This window comes from Rhipicephalus microplus, chromosome 10 (assembly GCF_043290135.1).
Source record: "Rhipicephalus microplus isolate Deutch F79 chromosome 10, USDA_Rmic, whole genome shotgun sequence".
In the NCBI taxonomy this organism is placed as follows: domain Eukaryota; kingdom Metazoa; phylum Arthropoda; class Arachnida; order Ixodida; family Ixodidae; genus Rhipicephalus; species Rhipicephalus microplus.
Window position 1 is genome coordinate 61,118,841 of NC_134709.1, and position 10,948 is coordinate 61,129,788.

The 10,948-nt window shown below is 49.5% G+C and overlaps 1 protein-coding gene across 1 annotated transcript; it reads right to left on the reverse strand.

Annotated features, from left to right (window-relative positions):
• Positions 1-1,806: 1,806 nt before the first annotated feature.
• Positions 1,807-5,328, reverse strand: LOC142774422 (neprilysin-21-like). Its single transcript, XM_075874782.1, has 2 exons — positions 5,151-5,328; positions 1,807-2,327 (listed from the first exon to the last, which is right to left on the reverse strand). Exons 1-2 carry the CDS (start codon positions 5,313-5,315, stop codon positions 2,094-2,096), a joined length of 399 nt encoding a protein of 132 aa, XP_075730897.1. The 5' UTR covers positions 5,316-5,328; the 3' UTR covers positions 1,807-2,093.
• Positions 5,329-10,948: the final 5,620 nt, after the last annotated feature.

Below are 10,948 nucleotides of genomic sequence, written 5' to 3' on the forward strand. Positions count from 1 at the left end.
ATCTATCTATCTATCTATCTATCTATCTATCTATCTATCTATCTATCTATCTATCTATCTATCTATCTATCTATCTATCTATCTATCTATCTATCTATCTATCTATCTATCTATCTATCTATCTATCTATCTATCTATCTATCTATCTATCTATCTATCTATCTATCTATCTATCTATCTATCTATCTATCTATCTATCTATCTATCTATCTATCTATCTATCTATCTATCTATCTATCCGCCTACGTCTGGTCCTCTTATGATCAACCCCTTACGAATACGGCACGCTGCAGTCATGACCTGAATAATCCCACTATCTCGTCTTATACGTCGACAAACACTTTCCAAAGAACAGTGGCATATACCCGGGGGCGAGTATGTGCCACTGGTATGCTGGTATGTGCCACAGGGGATTGACATTCTATACCGACCTAGGAATGGCGAGAGCACTCATGGGTAATTTAAACGTTCGAGCGTTAACATAACGCCGACATAGGCAGTGTTGACCAGACGAATGCAAATAGTAAATGTCAGTGTCTCTGAAGGAATCGAACCCTAGCAATTCTGCGTGGCGATGTCGTACTGTACAACAAAGCCGCGCCAGATTTTGGAAGTAGTTTTTAAATAGACGCCAATCTTCGTGAAACGTCTATAGGGGTTGCAGTGCTGCATACCCAATTTTATAAACGTTATATATGTGCTGTGATATTGCCATCAGTCGATTGTATAGTTAGGTGCCATCTGCTGAAGTTGATTATGTAGCAGTGTTCAGGCCTACCATGCTCACGAGCACCAGGGCTTCATATCAGCTCACCACGTCTGGTGTTGCTGATATCCACGTTGCTGTTGGCGTAGTTACGCAACTGTAAACAACAGGTTATTTAAAAGATACGGGGATATTTATTGTAAGTGTGTGCGTGCGTTGATTTGTACATATATTTAGCGCCACTTCATAACGCTTGGCTCAATAAAAAAATAGATTCACCTTGCATCCGCATGCTTCCCATAACATAGATTCCAAGGTACGTGGAAGCTGCCGAAATATTATTTCTCTTTTTATCTTGCGGTCTCGCAACATTTAACAAATTTTCGTCGCAACAGAAGCTTTGCTTGAAAAATTCATGAGCCATGCAACAATCTCATGCTGGATGACCAGCGAAACCGGCAAACAGGCGGCAATGAATTTTGTTGACCGTTACAAACAGCACCGTCTAAATGTAGCGTAAGCTTCTTTATTGTTTTCCATTTGAGCAGTACCCAGCTTTTTTGCCACGTTCGAAAACTCGTGACACTTCGGCAGACAAGTACCGAGCAAAGTTGATTGATATGTGGGGTTTAACGTCCCAAAACCACTATATGATTATGAGAGACGCCGTAGTGGAGGGCTCCGGAAATTTAGACCACCTGGGGTTCTTTAACGTGCACCCAAATCTGAGCACACGGGCCTACAACATTTCCGCCTCCATCGGAAATGCAGCCGCCGCAGCCGGGATTCGAACCCGCGCCCTGCGGGTCAGCAGCCGAGTACCTTAGCCACTAGACCACCACGGCGGGGCGTAGTACCGAGCAAAGTGAGGATTGTCCAATTTTTTTTTTCACGTGTTTTTGCCCGTCTGTATTTCTAGCGGACCATTGGTGGCAATTATGAATAGTGAAATACCTATGGCACACATCTGCTAGATTCCTTTTCTGCTAGCAGACATGTTTCACCTGCATATTCACCGCTTCACTGCAAGAATCACCCGCAATTTAATTAAAGAAATGAAATATATTCCCTCAACGCTAAGAGGGAACCTGTCTCCTTTTTACCGCCCAAGCATCGTGAAGTGATATACCTACAAATACAAGCGTTGAAATTGAAAAGGTCCGCCAGCCACTTTTCAAAGCTTCGAAGCAAAACTAAAAAAACTCAATTGTAAACGAAACGAACAAAATCACTCCGCGTAAGAACAAATAGGTGTAATTAACGTTAACGTAGGTAAATAAAATATATCGTTCGAAATCTACAATAGCGAAAAAAGAAGAAAAATTCAATCCGTGTCCGAAGATGACGTGCGCAATGCTCGTGCGCAGCATGGCCACTGTTAGCATCGCTAGCTGGTCAGCAAGGTACACTTGTCACGGAGGTTCATGGGCGAACCGAGCGGGCAGTTGAATGCCTCCGCGAAGGGAGCGAAGTTGCGCATGGCCGCGTTGCAGTTGGGCGAGTGGCTCCGCCCCACGGCGTCCTGCTCACACATGGTGAGGCAGGCGGTCATGAAGAACACCTGCTCCGCGCTGTACTCCTCAAGACCTTTCAGGCGGATTTCGTCGGTGCCGTTCACCGTCTGCACGGGACAGATGCATGAAGAACAGCGGTAAGTACAAAGGGAAGTCGAGGTGGTTGGTACATATTGGTGTTTATGGACTCGGCGTGCCAAGGTGTACGTACGAAGGAAGTCGGGACACCACGAACGCCGACTGACAGGCGTCTTTTAAGGTGAACATTTGGTACCATCGCCCAGTTTAGAAGAGGAATAACAGGACGCACAAACAGAACCGTCGACCAATTTCAATATGAAGAACGGAAAACATGAACAGTTCGTAACATCGACAAGACTACAAGAAGAACCAGAAAAAGAACAATTAGTACCATCTACATGTTTACAAGTTTTAAAAGAAGGAAATGCGGTACCAGCAACGGTGACCAGCCGTACCGCAACTCTCGGTACCATCCCGCGGTGCAGCCTGTTAAGGCCTTAGGTACCCCGCAAAAATTTGGTGGACGCTCGAAATTTGACTTCAGGAGCAGAACGACATGGCGAAGTCGGCCCCCGTCGGCGTCTTTTCTGTCACTAGCACGACTTCGCCTCTGAGCGGACACTTCAACCATGCCGCGAGGAAAAGGACGTCTGTCCGAGTAACAAGGGCTGTTTCAAGCTACCTAACATGCCTACAACAAGTTTGGATGCGAAGTGCCCACCATTTCATTATTTTACATTTTGCGAAGATAAGCGGAGGGAGTTTTCAACGGACGCTCTAAATTAATTTTAAAATAATTTTAATTTTAAATTAAACAAAAGACTCTGATTGGACACACAGACCAGAGTTAGTTAACACGCACGTTCCGAATTTCAATTCTTCAACAACGCCTAGGAGAAATCTCCCACCGGCACTATCTCAGAGGTCACGATCCAGTGCCCATATATATGGGGTGGCCAATGAACGGTTGTGCAGTGCAAGCAATCATGTTTTTTTTTTTTCAAGAAAAAACTATCTTGCAGACGCTGCCAGCGTCGACGTTGCGAGACAAGAGAGGGAGGCAGCGTAGGAGAGGAGAAATATATATGAGGTGGCCAATCAACGGTTGTGCAGTGCAAGCAATCGATTCTTTTTTTCAATAAAAAACTATCTTGCAGACGCTTCCAGCGTCGACGTTGCGAGACGAGAGAGGGAGGCAGCGTAGGAGAGGAGAAATATATATGAGGTGGCCAATGAACGGTTGTGCAGTGCAAGCAATTGGTTTTTTTTTAGATGCGGAAGCATCTTATACTCGCGCCTTGTAGTGCGCCGTCCGCGCCGTCCGCACCGCTTCTCGAACATTCGACAGCTGACGCGCGCGCATGCGCCGTCGCGCCGTCGCCCACTCTTCCACCATCTGTGCATCCCTTCCTCCTCTACACACCGCGCGTGCTTCACTCCTCCACCATCTGTGCACCCTTCCTCCTCTACACACCGCGTTCGACATCTACAATTCTCCTGATTCTCCAGTGGACGCGCATGTGGCGTCGCGCTTCGAGAACATTCAACAGCTGACAGTGCATGCGCCGTCGAGCTGTATATATACTCAAGGTCGGCGCTCGCTCGCTCAGTTGCCGCTCGTCGGTTGGTTTGTACGGCGCGTCGACGTCCAAGGTCGCGGTGAAATGAATTCCAACGAATCCACAAACACAATGATCGACGTCCCTTCGACCAGCGCCGCCCTTTCGCATATGTGTGTACGTGTTCACTCATTTAACACCCCCTCCTACAACCACGTTAATCAATTTAGCCATCGACCCAAGTAAGTCGCAATTTAACACCCCATTTCACAACCACGTTAACCAATTTAGCCATCGACCCAAGTAAGTCGCACTTTAACACCCCGTTAACCAATTATATGCTCCGCATCCTCCTCAGTGTTCCCCCGAGGGAAGCTGCGGGCAATTTTTTTTCAATAAAAACTATGTTGCAGACGCTGCCAGCGTCGACGTTGCGAGACGAGAGAGGGAGGCAGCGTAGGAGAGGAGAAATATATATAAGGTGGCTAATGAACGGTTGGGCAGTGCAAGTAATCGCTTTTTTTTTTCAATGAAAAAACTATTTTGCAGACGCTGCCTGCGTCGACGTTGCGAGACGAGAGGGAGGCAGCGTAGAATAGGAGAGCGAGGGGAGGGGACGCACGCGCCACCCACCAGGTTGAGGTCGATCATAAGATTAGCATCCAATAACTAGACAGGACGACTACCGAGTTTACAAGTGAATGTTTTTTGAAGAAAGCCCACAACCTCCTCGCAAATGACACGGCTGAAATAGGTTGCGCATGCGCAGCTGGTTCATAAGTGCGTGTGTGGTAAGGCAGAGGGTTTTTTCTTTGATAAACATCATGTTACAAGCTCAGCACTTGTCCTGATCGGTTAGTTTTGATCACCATCCTTGCTTTATAACCGCGTGTTATCTTTCGATAATGATTTTCTAGGTCATAGTCTTGATATAGAGAGATGTCCATCTCTGCATCAAGAGTGACTTTTTATGGCTTCAACAAACTAAAAAAAATTGTTGAAAGCGGTGTGCCGCTGGAGCCAGCGTTTTGACAAGCGATTTTCGTCCTCTTCCAAGCTGCCCCTTGAAGACCACAAGTTGAAGTTGCAGCCTTGAAGAACACAATACCGCTTGTAAAGGTTTTCGTTCCACTGGCACACAGCGTACAAGAATGTTTCATTCGTTTAAGCTTCCATCTTTTTCTGCATTTCGCCTATGTTCGGATCTCTGCGCAAAATTTCATCCTGCAAGACAAAAAGGCCAAATCGGAGTATTCGTGAATCACGCGACGTTTGTATCTCCAGTCGGCAGTGGATGACCAGAATACCCTCTTAGTGTGACGTCACGATGTTTCCCATGAAGGCACGCACCTTGTTGTACGCCGCGTAAGCCAGTGCCAGCGCCGGTAGGAACGGGAACGCCTTGAGCTTCTCGCTGCGGTCCGAGCACAGCATGCCCTCAAGCAGCCTGTCCTTCAACTCGGCCACGGGCGTCACCGCGAAGGCGGCCGCGTGCAGCAGCGTCCGGACGTTCATGCTACGCACGAGCCGGTCGGCGTACGCGCATCCCAGGCCGCCGTAGCGCATGGCTTCGGTGCCCGCGCCGTAGTACAGCGGTGGCTGGATCGCCGCCGTCGACACCGCGATCCCCTTGAGAATCGGTTCGTAGAAGGTCAGCGACGTCGTGTCGAGATGGTAGAACTGGGCAGCGGCGCTGCGGTATGGGCTGAGAGAAAAGGCGTGATTGATAAGTGGGATCTAGCTGCACTGCCTGAACTGTGGGAATGAAACGACAGTATGAAAATGTGGTTTTTTGGGGGGTTCCGTTGAACACCAAAAAGAAATAATGATGGTGTGACAGTATTCGGTCATTCCAGTGACGCAGGTGGCGCCATGTAGCCGTGCCATAGAGAAAGATGTTGTTTTCATTTTTACATTAGTCTTATTATAATACCAATTCATTACACATAGTTAAAATGATTATAGATAAACTGCACTACACTTTCTTGGCCAATCCCCCTAAGTGGGTATGAGCCAACCTCCCAGGGAAACAAAACAAACAAAACAAAACAAAACACTCCGCGAAACCTGGCCTCAGGAAGTGCGTCATGATTACGTAACCAACTAGTGCTCTCATCAAACGTCAGAGGGCGCAAGCGCAAAAAAAACAGTTATAATCAATGCAACAGAATTGTTTTTACAAAATAATAATTACACGCCCAAACTAGGTGACATGTCGCCTTAGAAGACGACATTAACGAAGTGCGCGCGGGGCACTGGCGCTGTGGCACGAGCGCGAGCCTGGCGTCGAACGCTGGCCAGGAGTGACTCCAACGCCTGGGCTACGCTTTTGAACTTGTTCACGTTTCCTGTCCTTTAATAAATCGTCTACAGTCACAAGCGGCTGTACAGACGTAACAGTTGGCGACGAGGAAGACTGGATCGACTCATCGGCACTCCACCGACGTCAAGGAAATAACATGGCGACGCCCGACTTCGGTCGGCTACCCGAATTCAGCGGCAGCCCCAGCTCCTGGAGATCCTGGTATGGGAGGCTACAGTTCTTCTTCGAGGCTAACGAGATTACGGACGCATCGAAGAAACGTGCTCATCTGCTAACGCTGTGCGGGGAACAGACTTATGACATCGTCTGCGCCCTCGTTCAACCCAAGCAGCCCAACCAAGTGAGCTACGAGGACATAGTCAAGATGCTCAAGGCTCACTTCGATCCACAACCGTCTGAGGTCTTCTGCAGGGCACGATTCCAGCGACGTGACCAAAAGCACGACGAAACGGTCAGTGATTACGTCACGGCGCTCAAGAAGCTAGCAGCAGATTGCAATTTCGGGACAAGCGCAGACACTGCAGCGAATCCGACAATGCTGCCTATGGACGTCATGCTGCGTGATCGTTTCGTTTGCGGTCTTCGGAACGAGCAGGTCCAGCAACGGCTCTTCGCAGAAAAGGACTTGACGTTCAAGAAAGCTTTCGACCTTGCACTGCGAGCTGAAAACGCCATCGAAGACCAGAAACGCGTGAAAACCGAATTTAAAGAGTTTCACGAATCCTGCATAAGCACATGCAAGATAGACAACCAAGGTCACTCTAGTGCCTCTGCCCAAAAGAAGAAACAACGCTGTTGGCGTTGTAACGCGCTACATAATCCGGACACTTGCAAGTTCCAGACAGTCTCCTGCAACTACTGCAAGAAACGCGGACACATTGAAAAAGCCTGTCTGAAAAAGCGGAAAGAAGCAAAAACGAGCAACAGCATCGAATATCCCCAACAAGGAACTTCGACAGCTGCCTCAGCACCAGTGTCGACTCAGCAGGACTCATCAGACGTGGCCCTTTACGAGCTCAACACCGTAACCAACGCGTTCAGCACACAGAAGGTCATGACTCGGCTACGCGTACATGGCAAGTTCTTGGATTTTGAAGTCGACTCGGGTGCAGCCTGCACACTCATCAGTGAGGTCACGTTCAAAGCTACGTGGACAGATGATCGACCACGGCTTCAGACCGACAACATGCTCCTACGCACATGGTCAGGACAGTCTCTTCGAGTTCTCGGATGTGCAACGGTGATTGTTACGCACGGAAACAAAACCATGACACTACCACTTGTTGTCATCAAGGGAGCAGGTTGTAACCTCCTTGGACGAAACTGGTTTCCTCACCTGGGTATACAGATCACGGGCATCAATGATGTATCCGGCGATGAACTTGTTTCGAAGCTTCTCGACAAGTACCAATCTGTATTCGACGAGGACATATCAGGACACATCGGTCCAGCGGTACAACTAGACCTCGTGGAAGGAGCGAAACCAAAGTTCCTAAAAGCACGGCCGGTTCCTTTCGCGCTCCGGTCAGCTGTAGAAGCAGAATTGGATCGACTGCAAAGTCAAGGCATAATCGAGCCAGCACAGCATTCGGATTGGGCAACGCCTCTCGTACTGGTTCGAAAGAAGAATGGCTCGTTGCGAATATGCGGCGACTACCGTTGCACAGTGAACCAGGTATCAAAGAAGGCAGACTACCCACTTCCCTCAACTGATGAAGTGCTCAGCCACTTGAGGGGAGGCAAGGTCTTCAGCACCCTGGATTTAGCACAAGCGTACCAGCAACTTCACGTGACGCCAGAGACAGCAGAGATATTGACCCTGAACACGCTGAAGGGACTATACAGGGTCAAGAGGTTGCCTTTCGGAATTTCTGCAGCCCCAGCCATTTTTCAACGTTTTATGGAGACAATGCTGTCAGGCATCACAGGCGTGTGCGCATACCTAGATGACGTGATCATCAGTGGGAAAGACGCCACGGAACACGCCGAGAGACTGGAAGAAGTGCTGAAGAGGCTACGAAACTACAATCTGCGCCTCGGAAAAAACAAGTGCTGCTTTGCGGTGCGACAAGTCTTCTTTCTGGGACACCGAATCGACGAGACAGGCGTCCACACAAACGAAGAGAAAGTTCGAGCCATAACGGACGCTCCAGCACCAAACTGCAAACAAGCGCTTCAATCATTTCTCGGAATGCTGGCTTTCTACGACAGATTCTTGAAGAACAGGGCAACAGTTGCCAGCTGCCTATACCAGCTTCTTCAGAAGGACGCCACGTGGAGATGGGAGACAAAGCATCAAGAAGCCTTTGACAAGCTTAAGGCATTGCTGCTCAGTCAGACCGTACTGGCACACTACGACGAACAGAAGGAGCTTCTTGTCTCTTGTGATGCTTCACCATATGGCATAGGAGCTGTTCTGTCTCAACGTGATGACCAGAATAGAGAGGCGCCAATCGCTTTTGCATCTCGGACGCTAGGGCCGGCAGAACGCAAATATGCTCAATTGGACAGAGAAGGCCTTGCTGTGGTGTTTGCAGCCCACAAGTTCCACAAGTATATTGCGGGAAGAAAGGTGACTTTCGTCACTGACCACCAACCACTGCTCGGCATACTGGGTCCACAAAAGCCAACGGCTCAAGTCCTTTCTCCACGGATGACCAGATGGTGCATCAAGTTATCGGCGTATGACTACGGCATAATCTACAGGCGTGGCAAGAACCATCAAAACGCGGATGCGTTGAGCCGTTTGCCATTACAAGAACGTCTCGATGAACCCTGGCCTCCAGGTGACGTACTATTGTTCGAAGCGTTATCGAGACCTCCGTTGACTGCTGCCGAGATAGCACGCCTGACACAACAAGACAGCATCATGCAGAGGTTGTACAAGGCAGTGCAGGATGGTACAGTGGAGAAACTCACTGGAGATGAGTTTGCTCCTTACCGACGACGAGCGACCGCACTAGCACTACAGCGCGAGTGCATCACACTTGGATCCCGAGTGATCATACCGAGCTCAGCACGATCCCGTGTTCTGGCACTTCTGCATGCGGGTCACAGAGGCATGGTAGCCATGAAGAAGTGCGCAAGGAGCTACGTATGGTGGCCCGGAATGGACAAGGTGATCGAGGAAACGGTGCGACAGTGCCGTGAATGCCAAGCAACGCAAAAGAGCCCACCCAAAGCTCCTATTCCTACGTGGGACCGTCCCCAGACAGCATGGAACACGGTGCACGTTGACTTCGCGGGGCCACTACTCGGACGCACCTACTTAGTTGTTGTGGACGCATACACAAAGTGGGTGGAAGTCCGGCACGTGACACAAGCAACATCCGCGGCTGTAATCGACGTGCTCCGAAGCCTCTTTGCAACGTTCGGCATTCCCCGAAAGGTCATCTCCGACAACGGAAAAGCATTCATCTCCAACGAGATCAAGCAGTTCTATGCGTCGAACGGCATACAGGCTGCAACCTCACCAGCATATCATCCGGCAACAAACGGCCAGGCAGAACGCTATGTGGCGGAGCTGAAAAGAGCGCTGTTGAAAGATGCAGACAAGTCCATACAGTGCCGACTTGCAAGATTTCTGTATCGGCAGCACACGACAATACACACTACCACAGGTATGACACCGGCGAGAGCGATGTTCGGACGAGAATTGCTCTGCCCTCTCGATCTTCTTAAGCGGGAGACGGATAAGCGAAGTCCTGAGAGCCAGGAGGCATTGCAAAAATCACGCCGCTTCGCTATAGGGGATAGAGTGCTTATCCGGCAGTTTTTGAAAAAGCCAGATTGGATTGAAGGCGAAATACTGCGCCGCGTCGGACCACGATCCTGGCTTGTAAAAAGCGACCAAGGAAAGGTTCGGCGTCACCTCAATCACATGAGGAAAACGAGTCAGACCAGACAAACAACCCAATCGCGGACAGATTGGAGCGCAGCTGACGATCTCTTGGACGCAACGCCAGAAGAGACGCCATCGAGCTCAGCTGCTCAACCGCCTGAATCGCCCGAGATGCAAGATCACACTCCCTCGCAACCGTCGACGTCACAGGCAGTGGCCACTCGGCAACTGCGACCACCAGAGGTTAGGCGACCTCCAGACCGCTATGGAGACTTCGTCTAAGGGAGGAAGAGTGACATGTCGCCTTAGAAGACGACATTAACGAAGTGCGCGCGGGGCACTGGCGCTGTGGCACGAGCGCGAGCCTGGCGTCGAACGCTGGCCAGGAGTGACTCCAACGCCTGGGCTACGCTTTTGAACTTGTTCACGTTTCCTGTCCTTTAATAAATCGTCTACAGTCACAAGCGGCTGTACAGACGTAACACTAGGTATGTTCTTTATACATAAAAACAATTTATTCAACACACCTTACGCGATTATTTTTCTTCAGCCGTACTGTCATAAACACCATCCACCCAGCGACAAGCCCATGCATGATTGACAGCGAGAAGCTTTCGTCGCTTTCGTCAACGTCGGCTGCGTCGGCGTTTTCAAGCGTGAGATAACAGGTGAGGCACGTTTTCAAGCGAAGCTTGTTGAATGACATGTTGTTGGTCTTGTTGGGTCATTTTTTCAAAAAACGGTTACACCTGCGCGAATAAGACACCATGCAACAAACATAGAAAGATGCACACACACACGTTGCGCTTCGTGTGTGCGAGTTTGTTTCTTACGTGGCGTCTCATTCACGCAGTTGTAACCTTTTTCTGAAGCTTGTAAGGACGGGGAGGTTCGCTGAAAAGAAAGTTTGCGGCTCTATGCGGCGGCTAGACGGGAACATTGTGCAACGTATGCAGTATAGCATAGGCGGCATGGCGTCAAGCC